This window comes from Vespula vulgaris, chromosome 2, assembly GCF_905475345.1.
Source record: "Vespula vulgaris chromosome 2, iyVesVulg1.1, whole genome shotgun sequence".
NCBI lineage: Eukaryota > Metazoa > Arthropoda > Insecta > Hymenoptera > Vespidae > Vespula > Vespula vulgaris.
Genome location: NC_066587.1, coordinates 6,671,667 through 6,693,787, shown reverse-complemented (window position 1 = coordinate 6,693,787; position 22,121 = coordinate 6,671,667). Strand labels below are relative to the sequence as shown.

The 22,121-nt window shown below is 31.9% G+C and overlaps 2 protein-coding genes across 2 annotated transcripts in view; both read right to left on the bottom strand.

Moving 5' to 3' along the window:
- LOC127072788 (FHF complex subunit HOOK interacting protein 2A-like) overlaps positions 1–22,121 on the bottom strand; it is a 158,807-nt gene that overhangs the window by 80,217 nt on the left and 56,469 nt on the right. The gene's annotated exons all lie outside the window — the stretch shown is intronic.
- LOC127061986 (short transient receptor potential channel 5-like) lies at positions 12,240–21,558 on the bottom strand. Its single transcript, XM_050989524.1, has 12 exons — positions 21,514–21,558; positions 21,172–21,309; positions 15,887–16,244; positions 15,489–15,700; positions 15,151–15,327; positions 14,786–15,056; positions 14,519–14,624; positions 14,153–14,454; positions 13,818–14,066; positions 13,628–13,743; positions 13,383–13,562; positions 12,240–12,485 (listed from the first exon to the last, which is right to left on the bottom strand). The coding sequence occupies exons 1-12, from the start codon at positions 21,556–21,558 to the stop codon at positions 12,315–12,317; spliced, it is 2,325 nt and encodes a 774-aa protein (XP_050845481.1). The 3' UTR covers positions 12,240–12,314.

Below are 22,121 nucleotides of genomic sequence, written 5' to 3'. Positions count from 1 at the left end.
AAAACGTTAATATTTTTGTGAAAATATTTCAGATTTTTAATTTAATATTTTCTGAAAAAGTTTTTGTTTGTTTCTATTAATTCCTCGTAATTGAATTCTTTAATTAAATTTTTTGATGAAATCGAACGTTGAATTTCGAATAAAATTTTTTTACCTTCCCGCATATTTTTACCGATATCTATTTTGGTTTTTTTTTCTTCTTCGATTTTCTAAATTATCAATTAGAACACGTTAACTCCGATCGTCGTGACAAAATATTCGAATGAGAAGAGAGAAATTGGTCTTCGTCGACAAACTGTAATAAACACAGGAACTTAATAAAGACGTCGAAATAGTGTCGTACAGAGAACGACCAAAGACTTATATTACGAATATAGGAAGTAGAAATTGCTGCTTGTGGGACGATGCACTTACGTGTTATATACGCAAGTACACACGAAACTAAGGGCACGAAGGTAAAGAAAAATTCACGAGAAAGAAGAAGAAAAAGAAAATATATAAATAAATAAATAAGATTTTCGACAGGTCGCGACGAGGTTGATAAAAAGGGAAAATTGAAAATTTACGAGGAGAAGTATGCTCATGAAAGATTCATACAGCGAGTGTGCTTCGATGCTTTCAATGTTCATTGTATAAATATTTCACGAAGAACGAATAAGAATTCTGTATTTTTACATTTTTTTGAGAATATCTAAAGCCATCTGATCGATGAAAATACATAAGTTTACATATGTATATGTCTTTCATAAATTATTGATTTGATTCATAAATTAATGCCATAAGTAAAAAGTTCGTTATATTAAACTTTATACTTATTTATGAATCAATCCAATAATTTGAGTTCGTTTTGTAAGATCGTAAGTATTAAAAGAAGAAAGCAATCATGATGCAACAAAAAAAATGGGTATGCGTAAAATTATTAAAAAAGTAGATATCGATATTTTTTAAATAGTCGACGGTATATCCATTTTCTTTTTTTTTGTTCTCGATGATTTTTTTTTCTAAATTTTTTAAATTACAAAGAAAGAAACGTTATATAATATAAAAAAAAAGTAGACACAAATACTAAATAGAAGCGATCATGAAAAGAAAAGAAAAAAAAAAAGAAAAGATAGAGACCGAGTAATCATTTAAGACATTTGATTATTTCGAAAGAAAAGAATGTCCGATTAAATTTCGAGATCTTAAATAGATATTGTTAAAATGATTTGTAATATGTTCCTTTGTAGAATTGATTAATTCAATCGGACGAATGAAAGGACTATGTAATAACAGATTCGATATATCGGACACAACTCGTCGAACACTTGCTTTTGACAGGTACAATCGGCTTTTAATCGTTTAACGATCGAGTTTCATTCGCTCTTATAGTTAAACCGAACTTTCCAAGTGTAAAAGCCGTTCGATGGATTAATCCAACCATAGAAATCGATTTTCCAATTAGTTACAGAGCTCATCGAGAGAGTACAGTTTATTAACAGTATATATGCTCACGCGTATCCAGGGAATTTCATATTGGTACGTAGTCATATTCCCTTTTGTTCGTATTTTCGTTAAAAACGATTTTCTTTCTTTCTTCTTTTTCTTTCTTTTTTTTTTTCATTATTGTTTCTTCAGTTTTATTTCATTGCAAATCTCAAGTGTAAGTCGATGAAACGAGTGAAATATAAAAAGAACGTCGACGATATAAAATAATCAAGATTTTTATCGTTTTCATCTGATTGAAAATTTTCAATGCAACTCGACGAAACCAGAGAAGTATAAATAGAACGTCGTGAATATAAAATAACCAAGATTTTCATCGTTTTCGTCTCGTTGAAAATTTTTGATAAAAATCGACTGAACGATCGAGATACAAAAGAACGTAGTTACGTTTAAAACAATACAAACATTTTTATCATTTTTATTTTATTAAAACCTTAAATTCTTAATCTATGGATTTGTAATTTCTCAGAAACTCCTACTATTTGTTGCTCTAATCCAAATGAAATTATTGATATAAAATCTTTACTCTTTGTCTATGCAATTTCTCAAAAACTACTATTATCGTTTAATTGAAATGAAATTTTGTAGAATTGCTTTTTATGATTTGACAGAAAATTCGAAGCTATTTAATTTGACAGAATATTCTCTATAAAACAGGATAAAAGATTTTAAACGAGTGAAAGAGAGAGAGAGACAGAGAGAGAGAGAGAGAGAGAGAGAGAGAGAGGGAGGGAGAGAGAAAGTCGATGTATGATCAACGTGAAGTACAGAACGATAGAGAAAGAAAGAGAGAGAGAGAGAGAGAGAGAGAGAAGGTCGATGTATGATCAACGTGAAGTACGGAACGAGAGAGACAGAGAAAGAAAGAGAGATTGAGTGGGAGGGTGAAAGAGAGAGAGAGAGGAGGAAATTGTGAAGTTGGTTACATTAGAAATACATTGATCGAGCAATTTATGATTGTTCTACGTTCCGTGTACCGTGTTTCGTGTTCTATGTTTCGTGTTCCACGTTCCGTGTTTTGTGTTCGGTGTTCCGTGTTCCATGTTCCATGTTCCGTGTTCTGTGTTCCATGTTCCATGTTCCATGTTCTGAGTTCTGCGTAAACGCATGGCACGATGATAGATACAGTTTTAAATCCGGAAAAAAAGTGTTATTTTGTAATTCCTAGCGATTCTCAATCTTTCGATGCACGGATGTTATTCTAATAAAACTTTTCCACTTTCTCAAACAATCGACGATAGTGCCTAATCAACAGAAAAATCTTCATTTCAAATCATAAAACATCATATATGATCTAAGGTAATGCGAATATTTGATATATTATTTAAATGAAGGAAAAACAAGAAATAGAGAAATATATTTTTTCAAAGCTTAGCTATCATGCTTGACGGTGAAATATATTAGTTTTTAATAAAAATCGAAGTCGTAGTTTTCGAATGGGACAGTTCGAGTTGATGTAGTAGCATTTTTGCACTTACCGAAAGATAATTAACAAAATGATGTAATATTGATGGAAATTTTCAATCGTGTCGATTAAATAATTTGTTTCTCATAGTTTTTATCCAAAGATAAAATCTCAGTCGTAACATATAACATTTAACATAACATATAACAATTATAAGAAAGAGAAATTGTTATAATTTTACAATTTAATTGCTCGTTATTGAATGCGAAACGAGATGTATTTATGTATGTATGTATGTGTGTATGTATGTATGTATGTATGTATGTATGATGTTATATGGATTTGTAACTTACAATGCATTACGAAATCTATAATTATACGATTCTATATGGAATGCGTCGAAAGGTTATGAGCATACATCAATAAATTATTCCGTTAATTTCGTAGGTCCGGAAACAGGAGCGAATACACAATAAATGGAATAACAATACCACTATGATTTAGACTCGGCACGATACATTCGATCAGTAATAATAATAATATATATGTACAATCGATAAATGATAAAGTGGAAAGAAATGAAAAGAAATATTTTTTTTTTTTTTTTTTTAAGGGATGATTTACACAAGCGAAATTATACAAAGCTGTGCGCATCACACGTATACGATTTCGTTCGAGTGGATCATTAAAGAAAATTATTTCATTTTTAATCAAAATTATTTCTTTTATCATCACTATAGTTCATTTCATTTTGCTTTCATTATTGTTCGTTAAAAGATTTTCTGGATAAACGAATTGAAAAAAAAATAGATTCCGAGTTTGCCGTAATTACACTTTTAGGTAAAGATTGTTGAAAAAATTATTTTACACCGGATCAAATTTTGTATTCTACGTAAGTACGTTATTTTGTTATTTATTTCAAATACGCAAAAAGACTACAGTCAACTCGAAGTATCATATATGGAAGAATATTCATGATCGATAAAACGAATGGGATATAAAGGAACGTCGATGGGTTAAAACAATAAATATTTTTTTTTATCTTATTGAAAATTTCTAATGAAACTGTAAGAAACAGGTGACGTAATAAAAGAACGTCGGATATTTAAAAGCGATAAGAATTTTCTATATTTTTATTTCATCGAAAATATCGAGGAGAAAGCAATTGAAATATAAATGAACGTCGATGATTTCAAACAATAAAAATTCTCATCGTTTTTGTTCCATTGAAAGTTGCAATAAATTGCGATAAAACGATTGGAATGATAAAAGAACATAGATGATTGAAAAAAACAATAAGCATTTTCATCACTTTTATCTTAAATGTATATTTCGATTGAGAATCGAAACAAAACAAGTGAGATATAAAAGAAAGTCGATAATTGAAAACCATAGAAATTCCCGTCGTTTTTATCTCATCGTAAATTGCAATGAAAATCGATGAAACGATTTTGATATAATAAAAGAACGTCGACGTTAAAAGAAGATATGAATAACAAAAATATTAGAAATAATCAATTGGTATTTACATTTCGTTAGAGTTCCATTCGCTACATGTTCCAGCATGAGTTTTCCTTAATAATAAATTTCTCTGGTCCCAAAAACATTTTCGATCCGTGTATTTCTAACACGTAAGCATTTTAAATTCACGTATGACGTCCGATCCAAAGACGATATCATTGCGTGAAACTCGTGAAAAGTGTGTTCACTGTTTTACCAAAAGGTATCCTCTTCTTAAAATTTTATTTCCTTTAAGTAGACGTGCGTCACGTAAGTTTTAAAAAATGGAGGTGGTTCGTTTTAGAAGAAAAATGAAAGGTCTTTTTTTAAAAGCGAAAAGAAAGACAGAGATAAATAGATACATAGATGGATAGATAGGTAGATAGATAGATAGATAGATAGATAGATAGATAGATAGATAGATAGATAGATAGATAGATAGACAGATAGGTAGAGAGAGAGAAAGAGAGAGAAAACTATCTCAATTACGTCTCACACGTACACGTTCATGTACATACGTGTCACGATTAATTCTCATTCGACATTACACGCGTAAATAGAGATTTATTTTGAAAAGAATGTATCCTTCGATTTGATTTTCAAAGGAAATTCGAAAGGACACGTTTAGAGAAACGAACGATCTTTATTCTCTCTTTTTTTCGATCATTTCCTTTTCATTTTTTGTAGCTTCTTCTTTCTCTTTTTTCTTATATCTTTTTTCCTTCTTCTTGTTTCTTTTTTTTCTTAAGACAGGAGAAAGGTAGAAAAACGTGTGTTAGGATTTTTCGCGCGAAAAAATTTCACTTCGAATGTTCACGATAGACGTTCGACTGATAGATATCGGACAATAGGAGAAAATTTGTGCGAATTATTTGATAATTTTTAATTAATTAATTTTTCCTTTCTTCGCGACTTTTTTTTTCTTTTAACACGCACACGAACATACACACACTCGAAGAGATTTCTACAGCGACGTACGCAGGACGAAAGCCGTGTGCCGACTGGACGATCCCGTTCTCTTCTTGCGAACGCGCATCCTCCTATTCTCTCTCTTTCTCTCTCTCTTTCTCTTTCTCTCTCTCTCTCTCTTTCTTTCTCTCTTTCTTTCTTTCTATCCTTTACATTCCTTCGTACGTTGTCCTTCGTCTCCTCCGCGAGTTATATCGATATTGGTTCTTTGCATAAATCCATCGTTCGTGACTTTCGAAGAGAGAAAAAAGAAAAAAAAATAAAGAAAGAAGAGAGAGAGAGAGAGAGAGAGAGAGAGAGAGAATTATTAATTAATCGTTCAAAGACATTCACACATAGATTATGTTTATTCAGTTTTGTTTTTCACAAGGAAATTTTCCAGGTCAGCCAAATTGTTTTCCATTGTTTTTCTATTTCTATTTTTTCTTTTTTAATTTCTATTTCTTTTTTATCTCTTTTCTCTTTTTTTTCTTTTTTTCTTTTCTTCTTCTTTTATTTTCTTTTTAAAGAAATTTTTAACGAGGTTCCCTTCCCACGTTTTTCAACACCATTTTGCTTAAAGTGCTAGTGTATTATTTAACAGGTCGAAAGTAGAAAAGATACTTCTTATTTTTTTTATTTTACAAAAAGCATCGTGTTTTTCGTAGAAATCTATATATATAAAATTGAATTTGAAAAAAATTCAACTAATCGATTGAAATATTTCGATTTCTCTCAAATTTTCCTCACGAAATACCGTTCTTTTTCTTTTTTCTTTTTTCTTATATACATGCATATGTATATGTTCTATGTATTGCGAATGTGTGTGTATGTCAGTTATTATTTATTTTTATCGTTTGAAGTTTAAATATAGTTTTTACGATGTAATTGAACGAACGATGCTTTGAAGTAACGAATTGATAGAAAGCTTCTTTTTTATATTCTCTTTTTCTTTTCTTTTTCATTATTTTGACTTTATTTTGTTCTTTACTCAGGAAGACGAAATTAATAAGTCATTGCTTATTGAAACGTTCGTAGGACTCCATTTTATAGCTGTTATCGACTTCATAAGCTTTTTTACGACTCGCTTTTATGTCTGCCCATGTAACTGACGTTACTACTGATTATAAGTAGATGGTATATATTAGCTAGGAAATTATGAAATATCTAAGTCATATCTACATATATATATACATATTCATAATATCACATTAATTAATTTAATATGATTGAATTTAATTTATATATATATATATATATATATATATATATATATATATATAGAGAGAGAGAGAGAGAGAGAGAACACAGAAATATATATTTAGAAAATTCTGTGTAAAAAATTAATTTAAATAAAAAAGATATATATATATATGCAAATTATTATATGTATACATATATTATATAATTTATATTATATAATAATTTATAAAGTAACTTATTAATATTAATTTATTAATAATAATGTAAATACGTTAATATGTATATACATTTATCGATATGACACAAATTTTCGAAAAGAACGAACTTTTTCGCTCACAATTAGGTCACTCTCATGATTACTATCAAACACGTAGAACAATTTCTCTTCGATATTTTTCGCCTCGTTGATTTTATCCTCAGCATTCGATTCTACGTATAAAACTCTATGGATGTTTTACTTCCCCTTTTCATGATCCACGAATTGCCGGGAAGCCGGCAATGATTTGTTTTTGCTTTTGCTTAGGGCAATTCCACGTAGATTGTAGTAGTGGTTTCATGGTGAAAAGTAAAAGAAAATAAAAAAGAGATATAGAAGAAAAAGATATCTCGATGATCTATTTTATTTTATTTTTTTTTCTCTTTGTCCTTCTGCCTGTCTGTCTATTTCTCTCTCTCTCTCTCTCTTTCTTTCATTTATCTTACTCTTCTCTGCTTATATAGAAAATTGATAAAAATGATAATCGAAACAAATCGTTTCTCTCATATTACTTTCTTTTTCTTTTCTTTTGTTTTTCTTTTTTATTATGAATATATAATATATATAGAATATATATCTATATATATATATATATCTTTATGTTCTTTCTCTCCGGTTGATCACACTTCGTCTTTCTCGTTCGATTTAACACGTATTTTTAGGAGACACATACACCTACACACGGACGTACATATATACACACGTATACACTTGTGATATACAAGTATGGCTTACCATTTCATCCCAATGTCCGTCATCATGTTGGAGGGAAAGAAAAAAAGAAGAGAGAAAAAGAGAGCGAAAGAGAGATAGAGCTGGATAGAAAGATAGAAAGAGAAAGAAAGAGAGAGAGAGAGAGAGAGAACCAGAAAGAACGGGGGAGAGAGAGAGAGAGAGAGAGAGCAAAAAAGAAAGAAAAGGATAGTATGAACCGAGATTAGGATGTAGGGCACGTCAGATCGACTTACGGATACGAGACCTATCCTTTTTTGCACGAATCTAGTTATCTAGTAAACCGAATTCTCTACTTCATACACTTCTTTCGAACTCGTATGATCGAAATGCTTGAATCGATGATATAAATCGATCATAAATATAAATAAACTGTCACAAAAATAAATTTTCTTTCTTCTCTCTTTTTTTTTCTCCTCCTTCCTATTTTATTCTTTCGCGATTGAAGAAAAGTTAATAAGCGAAAAGATTACTACAATATTGATAACTAATACGAGATCGTAAGTATGACGCGTTTATTCCCGTAGGAATCAGAAAGTGTATCAAGGATATCATAAATTCAGTCGTCCCGAATATTTATGGAAATACGACAGCATAATCGGGAAACGTGATATTCCGCGACTCATATTTCTAGTTGGATTAAGTCGAGGCTAAAAAGAGGGGAGAATAGCAATAACGATAATAACAATAATAATAACAACAACAACAGCAACAATAACAACAACAATATTAATATTGATAATAATAAAACATGATAGGGAAGTAGGTTATTTTGATATAAAATGACGCAGTGGACACACTTTCTCGTGGTGGTTTTCTTTTTCTTTTTTTTCTTATTTCTTTTCTTTTCTTCCATTTTACATTTTGTGATATTTTATTCAAACGATCAAATATATAATATAAAAAAATAATAAAACATGATAGGGAAGTAGGTTATTTTGATATAAAATGACGCAGTGGAAACATTTTCTCGTGGTGGTTTTTTTTTCTTTTTTTTATTTCTTTTCTTTTCTTCCATTTTACATTTTGTAATATTTTATTCAAACGATCAAATATATAATAGGTTTAACAATATCTAGACTAGATTAAATAGCTTAACGATCTATAAAAAAAGAAATAATATTTTCACGAGGGAGTTAGTATTTATTTCGGTTGATGTGTCGATCGTTTTCACAAAAATATACGTCATATACGAAGGATCTGGCCGGAGGATGATAAATAATACGAACGAAAAAGATATGATGTGTTGCTCCTGCGATATTATCGTCATGTTCGATCTTCCACCCTCTTTCACACCCTTTCTCTTTTCCCTCTACTTTTTCTACTTCTACTTATATTTCTTTTTCCTCCTCCTCTTCTTCTTCTTCTTCTTTTTCTTCTTCTTCTTCTCTCTGGCTTTTCCCATCTCGAAGGAGTAATTCAAAGACAGCTATGATATCGATTATCAGTTTATCGCAATATCGACAATTTTCTTGTTTAAATATTGACACCTACATGCGTATGAAAAATTGTTTTGAACGGAGTAAATTGCTTCGACAGCTTCGAGTACGTTTCCATTGGGAGAATCGAGAAAGTAAAACTTTCAATTGATGCGGATATGTATTTCTTGGATTTTTTTTTTTTTTATTCTACTTTGGAATGTTTTTTTGATTTGGTATGATATATCCTTTTTCTTTCTTTTCTTTTTATTTATTTGTATATGCCATTGTTTCCATTTCCTCTCTCTCTCTCTCTTTCTCTTACACACTCTATAAGTCTATCTTTATCTTTATCTATCTATCTATCTATCTATCTATCTATCTATCTATCTATCTATCTATCTATCTATCTATCTATCTATTCCTATCTCATTTTGTACAATGAAAACGTGGAAATCTTGATGTACCATAATAGACACTTCTGTTGGTCCGCTAAATCGTAGTCTTCATTAATCACTTTAACTATTAATCACAAATAACGGGAACTTTCTGATAAATGAGTAAAACTTTTCCACTTAGCACTTCGTCGTATTAGGAGCATCCAACGTCGTAATTCTCCTATCTTTCATGATATCTTTCGATGGATCTCATTTAGCGATGACGTTGGACAACCTTGTTTTTCTTGACAAATATTCCTCTGGGTAAGGTAATTTTGTTTATTAGTGTGTACGTTATTATATATAATCGAATTCTTGTACGAACATTTTCATTTGAAATACTTCTTTGATATTTTCTAATAAAAATTCTTTATATTATTCCTGGTAAATAGTCTTATTATTACTATTTATTTCATTTTTTTCTTTCTTTCTTAATTTCTTTCTCTCTCTCTCTCTCTCTCTCTCTTTCTATCTTTCTATTATATATTTCTTTCGAGAGAGACGATAGATAACGTTCAGAGAATCGGAAAAAATTTGTATATAATGAAATTCTCTAATGAAAATTTCTCCTTTGAATTTTATTCTTTCTGTTGTTACTCTTTATAGATTGATAAATCTTTTCTAAAAGACCGGAAATGATTTTTATCTATATTGAAATGCTATAATGAAAATTTCTCATTCGAGTTTTATTCGCATTCAATCGAATCGATATTCGATGGTAATCCGAGATTCTTTGTTCTCATTCTTTTCCCTTCTCGTTAAATTCTTTTTTTCTTCTTCTTCTTCTTCTTCTCTGTTTCCTTGTGTTTTGTTTTTCTTTTTTTTTTGTTTGTTCATTTTAAAGTCTTTCTATCAAAGATATTTTTATTCAATTCTTGACGAAGCGTGGTTCATTTAATAAGCTTTGACAAAAGTTAAAAGGGGAACTCTTTCCGCAATCGATTTATTCAAATATGTATGTATTATATCGGAAAGATATTTCATATATATATAGATGTGTACACATATATACGGGGTGTCCAATTTGAAGTTTCGCATGCAACTATTTCTCGAACTATAGGCTCGTTTCAAAAAATGTTTCAAATGAAACTTTCTCTCTTTTGAGAGGATAAGAGTGGAGGAAGAAGGTGAGACATCTTATGATGGTCACGTATCTTTTCTGGGTGGACGTGCTTCTGAGATTTCAAGGTAATCTTTGTTTTTTTTTTTCTTTCTTTCTTTCTTTTTTTTTTTTTTACACGAAACTGTATGTTTTTATTTAGATAGGCGTATAGCCCATTCTGAGACGAATTCATTGACCTAAATAAACCTATCTAAATAGAAATATACAGCTCCGTATAAAAAAAATAAAGGTCACCTTGAAATCTCAAAAACACGTCCTTTCAGAAAAGATCTGTGACCACCAATAGATCTCCTTTAAATTTTATTTGAGATCTTTCTTAAAACGAGCTATAGTTCGAGAAATAATTCTTTGCGAAACTTTGAAACAGTATTTCTGCAATTTGTATTTTTGTAATTTGTCGAGCACTAATTACTTTTTGTTTAAATGAAAGTGCCTATTACGCGAAATACCCTGTGTGTGTATGTATATATATATGTATATATATGCGACGTTCGAGTTCTTTAAAAAGCTAAAAAGTAACTTTAAAGTCGTTCCCGTTAAAAAAGTATTCATGGGAAACGTTGAAGGAAGATATTTCTTTCGCTAACAGACGATATTCTTTACAAGTTGTTTTAAAAGCAGTCGTTATTTAAAGGACGTGGTGATTAACTAAATTGGCAAGTTTCATTATTTTCTCTTTAATATTTCATTCGCATCTTGATGATGAAAACGAAGCTCCCGTGTATTTTAAATATGGTGTAATCAATTTTTGAGCATGGTCTTTTGGTTTAAAACTTTGTAACGAAATAAAAAAGATTTTACAGGAGACAATTGTTATCAATTTAAAGATCGCTATAGATTTGAGACATCGTCTAATTGATCTTGACAGAATTTCATTTAAAAGTTCATTGAAAAATTGTTTATGTTTCAGTGTAGACGACGATTTTTTCGTTCGATTATTTTCAACATCAACTTTCCTTGCGACTCAGACGATGTATAAAGAGAAATATCGATTTTTAAATCACGAAATATTACGTAATAAATTATGACAGAATTTCATTGGAAAATTCATAGACGAATTGTTTAATTTTCACAGGAAATGATTGTTTCGATCGATCAATTTCAATTTCAATTTTCTTAAAATTCACTTGCGATATAAAGACAATATTGAGACTTCTATATATTTGAAATATTGTCTAATATATCTTGACAGGATTCCATTTGAAAATTCAAGGAAAACTCATGAACGTTTTCATAGGGGACGAACGTTTAGATAAATCATTTTCAATTTCAATTTTCCTCCGATCTTCACTCGCAACATAACAAAAATAGCGAAAGTTCTTGTGTATTTGAAATATTATCTAATTAATCTTCTAAGAGAATTTCATTTGGAAATTCATAGAAAAATTATGAGATCGTTTTATGGGAGACGATCGATCATATTAAACGTTCGATCATTTTCAATTTCAATTTTCTTAGGACTTATTAGTAGCACCATAATCAGGAGCCATTAGAATTTCATATATGACATGATCGATAAATAATTATTATTCGATTAATTTTGGCAGGATTGACGTTGAAAAATTTCTATAAAAATTTCTTCAATTCTCTCCATTTTCAATGTCATTTAAATAAGACACTTTGCTTTACCGTTACTATTCTTTGATAATAAGCATTAATCTTCTTTAGGTCGATATTTGTTGTCGTTTCGTCAGGAATGCATACTAATGACTTAGTACTCTTCGGGCTTCTTAGTATGAAGGAGGTATGCCAAGTGTTTCTCTAACGTCGTACCACTCACTACGAATTCGTGTCGTTCTTGTACTCCTCATGCTGCTTCAAGTGCCTCTCGCAAAAGTCCTCTCACTTCTATCAATTCTCTTCTAAGTTTCTCAATGTTCGTCTTCTCTATTTCTCTACTCTTCATGCGGAAATAACGTTGTACCAGTTGCATCATCACTTGGTCGAAAATTTCATCCTTTTCATCTTCTAATGTTTCCTAAAAATAATTATAAAAAAAAAGAAGCAAACAAACTGATCTTTAGTAGAATTTAAGATAATACGTTTATCTATTTCTATTTTTTTTTTAATAATTATTTATATGTGTATGTTTGTATGTGTGTTTATACATATTAATGTAATTAATATTTTAATTTAAGTAACACTTTTTAATAATGTTAAGATCTTGAATCTGAAGATCTTTTTTGTTTGTTTAATCGTGTAAGTGGTTGTTTATTCTTTTTAACAATTTTTATTCGTAATTAATTCTTCAATTTAATTCAAATTCTTTAATGATTTGTAGATATTGAATCTGATAAATTGTTAAGAGGAAAAGATCAGAAAAGTGGATCAGGGAAAAGACAGACTCTTTTTTAAAGAATTTTTATTCGTAATTAATTCCTCAATTTAATTCAAATTCTTCAATAATCCGTAGATCTTAGATCTGATAAATATCGATAGAAAAAGATCGGAAAAGTGGATTATAGAAAAGTCGGACTTTTTTGAAAGAATTTTTATTCGTAATTAATTCTTCGATTTAATTTCAATCATTTGATAATCTATAGATATCTTCAATCGAAAGATTGCTACGAAAAGAGAAATTTTTTTTCATCGAAAAAAGATCGAAAAGACGAAACTTCTTTTTAAACAATCCCTATCCATAAATCTTGAATCAGAAAAGTTCTGTATAAAAGAAAAAAAAAAAACGAAACAAAAAGATGCAATTTGTAGATTCACTTTTCTGATCCTTTCTTTTTTTTTCTTTGTCAATTATTTAAATCGAAGATCTACGAAAGCCTGATATTTTTCTATTTTATTTTTTCACTTTTCGTAGACCTTGTACTCATTCGCGTTCACCTTGGAAGAAATCCCTTTTGAAATTACCATAAAGTGTAACGTGTAATTCAACGCTACTAACGATATAGCAACACTGCATGAAGTCCCAGCGGGCGCGTTTGTTCGGCGGTGGCTTGAGGAGTACCTTCACGTATTCGGCGACCGTTTGAAAGCCAGCGAAAGTGGGAATTATATTGAAGGGTGGTGGTAGGGTGGTCATCAGCATGAAGTCGACGTAAACCTTCGAAGAGAAACTTCTTGTTATTGCACGTATGGGACTACTTGGTAGAGATTCATTTTGCCAACCTCGGTTCGACCAAAGGTCCATTCGACGATGACGTTTTCTGTGACCTTGGTAAAGGTATTGGTCATACAGGCAATCAGCATATTAAGGACAACCACCACAGAAATGAATTCGAAACCTTCAGGAGTTTATTCTTTTATTAACACGTCAATTATGATTCTTTAAGGATAAACTAGCAATCTAGAAAATTACTTGCAAACGCGATATAACCGATAATCTCTGTAAAGGTATGATAGTTTATGATGGTTTCCGTTTCGCTATCACTTGGGAGATTCTCAATAATGACATCAGCACTTTCGATAGGACTCATACAGAAAACGGCCCAAAAAAGAGTCTTCAGGCTCGATGGGAAATTAACGAATGAACTCACCTGTTGTATCTTTATGTTACTTTTATCGATCTGTACCATGTCGTCGTAATACTGATACAACTTACACAGACCTAGAAGATAATAATAGATCCTACGAAGGATGAAAAGAATATTACAAAGTGACCTTGAAAGAATATATTGAAAATAGACGTTCAACCGGATGTGAAAGCTAGAAGGACGATGGCGAATATCACGATGAACTTGGTGACGTCACGGATCATCTTTCCAAGGGAGAGTTGAAGCGGACCGAGGTGATAATTCAATTGACAAAGGAACATCAATCGAAAGAAGGCCATGATCGTAGCCAAACAGTAAATACCTTCTCCTATCAACGTGGGATCATATTTGTGCCAATACTTTCTCTCTAAATCGCGTTGACCGTTAATCCTGACGTCGATTGCAGCATCTATCCAGCATATAAACGTCAGTACGAACAGAAAGATCATACAGGTTTCGTACCTAGAATGAAAGATCTATCCAATAATCGTGGACCAATCGAAAAGAAATACGATAAGCGAATTACCAGTTCCAAGGTGCTCTGAAGTATCTTCTTGGACCGTGCATAATGATAAGTCGAATGATCGACCATAAATACGATATCACGAAAATCGCTAGGATCGGTTCGAATCCTAAAAGAAAAGGAAAAAAGAAAATTAGCCCAACGCAAGTTAGTTGGCACAAGTTAGTGCATAGTGTTTTCGGGTTTCTGAATTAATTCGAATCGTTTTTTGTTTGGTGTCAAATCGATTTGTTAAAAAAAGAAAGGAAAAGGAAAGAACAAATTTGATACCTGTATCCGGTGGCCCACGAAGTTGCTTGTTCTTATCGGCGTTGGATATAATAAATACGATGATAAGGAAAACGAGATAGCTGGCAACAGAGTGAAGAAATTTATTCACCGGACTCGAAAAGAACTTAGCGATTTTGGTGTTCGGTATGATCAGAATGATCAAGGCGATCAGAGGTAATAGGATTATTCGTAGTAAGACGGTCAGACATTGGAGCCAGGTTTTTCTCATCCTCCATTCGTACCAGCCGTCTACCCATTTGTTCTCGATCATCTGTAAAATTTCAACGCTGATATCTAACGCTCAGTTCAATTTGTTCGGTGGGAAGGATATGCGTTAAATTATGAAAGGTTTTTTCGTGGCACACCTCTTGAACGTTTGGATGAGCGACAAAAGTTTTTTGCTTGTAATCAAGAGCTATTAACAAGCGCGGATAAATGAATCTAGACGTTCTGGTAAAACCTGAGGTTCTTTTCAACACTGTCTCTACTTCCTGAGCTTTCCTAGCGCAGCCAATCAGATCCGTAGCGAATTTTGATAATTGCTGTTTGAATCGAACGAAATTAATACGTATGAATCATCCTATATATTTTCTAACGTTTATAAATATATATGTATGTATATGTATGTATATGTAGGCATGTCTAATCTAACTCGAACGGGTTCGATATGAAGTTGGTATTATCGAAACCTGATTCGATTGACCTCGGATAGCTGGATGTACTCGTTATAGAACTCCCTGTCGTAGGATGCAGCCATTTTTAGCTCAACCGATAGATTAAAAGACGCGAGAATTGGATCTTCCTCGGTCAAACAGATATAGGCTGGATTAGAGATAGCTCGATAGAGAAATATACGTTTTCGATCCACCGTTAAGCTGTCGTAAATTTCACGTTCTCGTCTGTTAAAGACGCATCACCACTCGTAAAATATCTAAGAGAATTTGATCGAGTTAAAAAGAAAAAAAAAAAGAACGAAAAAAATAAATAAATAAACCAACAAACAAACAAACAAACAAACAAATAAATAATTAATTCAATAAATAAATAAATAAGTAAATAAATAAATAAATGGAAAGCAAAGATTATAAACACAGATTCTACCGTGCTCGTACTTGCACACACTCAAGCAATTGCAGTTAGGTGGGTGAGGTCGTTGGATTCTGTGAAGTCGATGTTCGATCAGATATTGAATAAGCTCATAATGACCGTACTGTGCTGCAATCGCTAAGGGTGTAGCTTCGTCCGGGAAATCAGAGCTGTGAGTGACACTGGCATATTCTAATCCCGGGGATATCTCGTTGAGCTTGTCTAAAATCATGGCGGCGATCTTCGTCTCGTTTTCTCTGATTGCATAGAGATGGGCGTCACCGGGATCGATCTCCGGATGGGAAAGTAGAAATTTCACCATGCAGATGTTCTTCTCTTCAATAGCTATGTGTAGAGCTGTAATACCCTGAAAAGAAATTGAATGTCAACACCTAACTTTCAGAGAAAGAGAGAGAGAGAGAGAGAGAGAGAAAGAGATTTAATAAATTATTCATTTTTTGTCAATATTTTTTACTTCATTTTTTCAATTCATTTCGAAGAAAATTTTCTTTTGTTTTTTGCATTTTTGCATTTTCTTTTTTGCATTCTTTCGATTCTTTCTTTCATCTTCATCATTATAAATTTTGTTTAACATTTTCCCCAACAATTTCAGTCAGATTTCGAGAGAACATTTTGTCCAGTTCTTTCTCTTTCAAAGTATTTCTTTTCCAAAATTTTAATCCACCTTTAAGACAATTGCTCATTCAATTCTTTCCATTTTATCTTATCCTTTGATTTTCATTATTCATATTAACGATATGTTTCTCTCTTCTGTTCCTTTTTATTCCCTCAAAATTTTTATTCACTTTTGAAAACAGTATCTCGTCCAGTTTTTTTCTTGCATCGTAAGGATCCAAACAAAACGATTATTTAGATCAGAACCTGTTAAGATGATTCATTAACAACATCCTCTTCCCATTTTGTTCCAATTTTTCCCAACATTGTAGGCCTCACCGTATCTCTCTCGTTCGCTAATACTTTAGAAAAAGATAAAAGTTGAAGTGTTTCTTTCGTGGCAGGGGCCACCTACGTGGAATGCGCGTGGTATGAAAGAAGAAGAAGAAGAAGAAGAAGAAGAAGAAGAAATGGAAAGGATCCCAGTGCGGGACGCGTGTAAACCATTTGTCGGATCCGATTCGGTTTAACAAAGGCGAGGAGGCGCAAGCAGTCTCTCTTCGACACTACGAAAGACTCAGCATAACGGAGGAGACGACAGAGAGAAAAAGAGGGAGAGAGAGAAAGAGAGAGATAGGATGAGACGAGTGATGTTTTATGGACCACTTAAAAGAGACCACCGCTCGAAACGGGAACGATTTCTACCAGAAGGAAAAGTCTTTTGGGTTACGAGTGAAAACATCAGCCGTCGAACGATAAATTTTATCCCTCTTTTTCTCTCCCTTTCTCTCTCTCTCTCTTTCTTTACTTAATATTTATGTCCTACTCTTTTATCCTAACGTGTGATTCCAATGCGACTGAGATAACATGAATGGAAACGTATAGGTATGTACGTGTAGATATCTTTGGGGTATAATGGGTGTTAAATGGTCGATCACTTTGTGCTCAAATGTATTTCTAATTTACAATAAAAAGAAATTTAACGTTTAGAAAGAAGGATAAAAGGAGGTTGGTATATCTACCATAGCGAGTTTTGAGTTGGCGAAGTTAACGAGATAAGAAAGAGGAATGGAAAGGAATGAAGGAAAAGAAAAAAGAAAAAAAGGGGAAAACAATTGTGATAAACTAGAGGGAGATATATAGGATGGACACAATATGCATACATAAAAATTCCTTTTTTCAACTCTATTATATGAGAACCTTCTGACATATTGCGTAACGCATGGTATATGGTATATACCATAATAATCATCAAAAGTATAACAGACACGTTCGTTGTAAGGAATAGGAAGAAGGAGTCCCTTAGAAAGGCGCCATTCAGAGTGAGACCAACACGTTCACACTTTATATATATTCGGCTCGTCCCATTTTACGGCATACCACGAAATTTTTCTTCGACTAACTCGTAACTCTCGGATATATCTACTCTTTCGATGTCTCCACGTAGAGAAACAGTCTGGCTTGGCTAGCTTGGTAAGCTTGCTGGATACTCCACGTAAGAGATCGACTTTCAAAGTGGCATCTTCTATCTTTTTCTCTCTTTCTCTTTTTTCGGTATCTTTCTCCCACCAATATTCCTCCTTACCGTCCATTTCCCTTTTTCGTTGGAAGAATAGGACGGCGACGTTCATCGAGCCATCTGCGGCGAGTTTACAGAGGCAGTCATTCTCGACAATGGACCAGGGCCATTGTCAACGTCTATGCCGGTCACAATATTCCTGTGATATCCTGCCTTTTCGACTCCGTGCACCCTGGGGACTCGTGTACAACATCTAACCATTCGACAATGCCATATGCTTGTGATATACGCTCTCTCATCCGCAAACGGTTCCTCCATCTCACTGTTTCCTTCCTATTTTTTTCTTTTCCTTTTTCTTTCTCATCTTTTACGTATCATCGTCTGTACCTTTCTCTCTTTTACTCTTATTTCTTCTCTCTCTCTCTCTTTCTCTCTTTTTCTTTTGCTACGATCGACAGTTTCAAAACCATCGACGTGCCAGATGTGCCACTTGCCCTTTTTGTTTCTCATTTTTTGCAGGGATCGCGGTTCAAATATTTACAAATCTTTTATTAATTCTCGCCACGTATGTTTATGATTAATCGTCAGGCTGTTCGTAGGGATATATATATATATATATATATATATATATATATATTTTATATAGGGATATATATGTGTGTGTGTATATATGTGTACATAGGGATACATATATAGAAATATATATGTGTGTATGTATGTATGTATATGTGTGATATGTATATATCTATACGTTGTAAATGTGAGAGTCACAAATTTGAATAAACTTTTCGTTACGATCGATACTAGAAGTAATAAAATTTTTATCTTCCTCGCTTCACGTCGATCGTGTGAATTTTCCTGACTATCTTTTATGGTCCATTGAGATTCCTAAACTAGTTTTAAGAGTATACTCATTTTTGGAAAGAGAGAGAGAGAGAGAGAGAGAGAGAGAGAGAGAGATAGAGATAGAATTTTTTGTTTTACAACATATAATAAGTAAATTTAATTTCCTTAGATATTTTATTTTATATATTTTAGTTATCATCAACACGTTTTGATTACTTCATTTCAATTTGTTTTTTCATACTTCTTGTCGTTAGATATTTTTTGAATGAGATCAAGAAAAAGAGATTTTTTTTTTATAACGTATAATAAAAGGATTTTTATCTTCAAATATTTCATTCTTGATATTTTCGATTTCATACTTCTTTTCATGCTTATTTCAATATCTCGCATATTTTTAAATTATGATTAAATGTTTAAACTTTTTGTTCAAAGAAAGAAAGAGAGAGAGAGAGAGAGAGAGAGAGAGAGAGAGAGAGAAAGAGTATAGCGAATAAATTATATTTCTTCAGATATTTAATTTATTCAGATTTTTATCAAGTTATCAAAACATTTTGATTACTACGTCTCAATATTTTCTTTTCATAAATATCATAGATATTTTGGATAACATCAGTTTATATTTCCATCATAACATCCATTTCTCTACGATAAGAAATATCTTGTTTCATTAAGTTAGAAATTGGTCGATGAAACCGAGATAACGTTATACTCTTCGTTTCGATGTATATATAAATATATAATAAATAAATTTCACCTTATCTTTTCTTTTCAAATATTGCATTCGCAATTACATGGATTAATTTAGACGAACATTTTGCATTAAAAATTGTCTCTAGACATTTTGAATAAAATCATTATGATTCCGTAAAAATGGCTATTTTCATACGGTAAGAAACATTTCGTTTCATTAAATAAGAGAGAGAGAGAAAGAAAGAAAGAAAGAAAGAGACAGAGAGAGACAGAGAGAGAGAAGAGGGCCAAGAATGAAACCGAGATAATCATGAACGTCTATCATCTAATTCTTTTCTAACGATACCTATGAAAAATATAAAAACATCGTAGATCTTCTCTCATTCGAGGAAAATTTTCTGAATGAGGGACGAATTTAATGGCCCGTTAGTGGATTGGCATAAGGGTCGTTTTTAAAACGAGAGCGAATGTAAGCTGAGGATGAGAAGGGAGGTAGAAGAAGAACAAGAAGAAGAAGAACAAGAAGAGAATAAAGAGGAAGAGGAAGCAGAAGAAGAAGAGAAGGAAGAAAGAAAAGAAAGAAGATAGAAAGAAAAAGAAAGAAAGAAAGAAAGAAAGAAAGAAAGAAAGAAAGAAACACTCGTAGTAAGCAGTGAGAGAAGGAGAGAAGGGGGATCCATGGATGGAATTTACAGCGGGGCGGGTCATTTGAATAATTTTTATCGGTCCTCGGTTGAAACCATTGTCTTGTAAAGGACCGTCTGAAATATAGCCGGAGATATACACGGAGGCAGTTAGTTTTTCTCTCTCTCTCTCTCTCTCTCTTTCTTCTCTTTCTCACATACATTGTTCACATCTTCCTCTCTCCTTCTCTCTCTATCTCTTTCTCTCCAATAGAGTCAAATGCTATGGTATTTTGACCGAAAGTCAGACGGCCGGTAGGCTTTTTGAAAACGTTGCGAACGAGATGAAAAGAGAGAGAGAGAGAGAGAGAGAGAGAGAAAGAGAAAAAGAAAGAGAGAGAGAAAGAAGGTTAGTGGTGGGGAGAAACATTCCACATGGGGTATATACAGAGAGGGTGAAGATTCAAGATAACGAGTGGAGAGTCCACTGTGCTTTGCATTCTCGCTCCGTTTCTTCGATTCCTCTTCGCAAAGAAAGAGAAAGAGAGAGAAAGAGAGAGAGAGAGAGAGAGAGAGAGAGAGAGAGAGAGAGAGAGAGAAAAGGGAACATTCATCTACGATAATTCGACGTGTCTTGTAAGGATCTCGCGTAAATCACTCATGGAAATGATCGAGAAAGAGAAAAAGAGAGAGAGAGAAAAAAGAAGGGGTTGCTACTCAAAGGGAAACCGATGTCTCTCGTCCCTTCAGCTGATATCTTGAAACGTTCGTTATATTCTTTTTACTTCTTTTTCTTTTTTTTTTTCCTTCTAGTGGTTGCCTTGCTTTCTTGAAATGAGTTTGCCGACGACGATGTTTCTCGAGATCGATGAAGATAAAACTATCTCAAAAGCTTCGAAAAATCGATCTACCAGTCTCGATCTTATGTTTTTACGTAGTTATATCTATACAAAATAAAAGAGACAGAGAAAGAGGGAAAGAAATAGGAAAAGAGAGGAAGAAGTTACTTGGTAGTTCGTAGCATTAATTTTAAAATCCGGATGAACTCTCAGATAAAGCTCGACTTCAGCAATAGTTCCATTTGCTACCAAATCGAAAAATTCTTGTTCTATTTCTTGAAGTTGAGGAAGCGTCACGTTTCCTCGCTATATCACGAAATAATAAATAAATCATTTCGTATATTTTTCAATCTTTTTTATAATCTTAACGTGTGTGTGTGTGTGTATATATATATATATATATACGTTGATATATTATTTTGATTATATATACGTTGATATTATTATTTTATATTACATATATATATATATGTATGTATATTATCATTTTAAATGTGATATATTTTTTACTATTTCGTATTCTTCTTCCGTTCGATGAGTATCCTCTTGAGTCATTTTTGTTGATTATCCAATAGCAATTCTAATAAATTTTACAGAGTAGATCTTTGTAGATAGAGAAATGTTTTAAACTAAGTCAAGATTAGAACTTAGGTTATAAAATAAAAGTGACTGTAGAAGTTGAAAGGATCTTGGATTTGGTACTGTTTTCGGATAGGCCGATTAGTCGGATAAAGATCAGACAAAATGAAGTTTGTTTTGGCAATGTGTAATTCAACTTATCGATTGCTTGTATTGTGTTATATATACATCGTTATAATTTATCTCCCCCTCATTACGTACACAAATAATAATATTAATAATAATAATAATAATATTAATAATATTAATAATATGTCATAATAAAAATATTAATAATAATAATAATAATAATAATAATAATAATAAAATTATAAAATATTTATTGGAAATAATATATAATAATAATATTAATAATAATAATAATAATAATAATAAAATTAATATATATATATATTTATATCTTTTTGTAGATAATTTAAGGATGGTCGTCGATATATATTTATATATACGTATATGTATATATATATATAATATATATA

Coding starts and splice junctions, on each gene's coding strand:
- LOC127061986 (XM_050989524.1), bottom strand. CDS start 21,558: ATGACTCAAGAGGATACTCATCGAACGGAAGAAGAATACGAAATA. Junction 21,310..21,513: donor CGGAAGAAGAATACGAAATA/GTAAAAAATATA, acceptor TTCGTGATATAG/CGAGGAAACGTGACGCTTCC. Junction 14,625..14,785: donor TCGTGGGCCACCGGATACAG/GTATCAAATTTG, acceptor CTTTTCTTTTAG/GATTCGAACCGATCCTAGCG.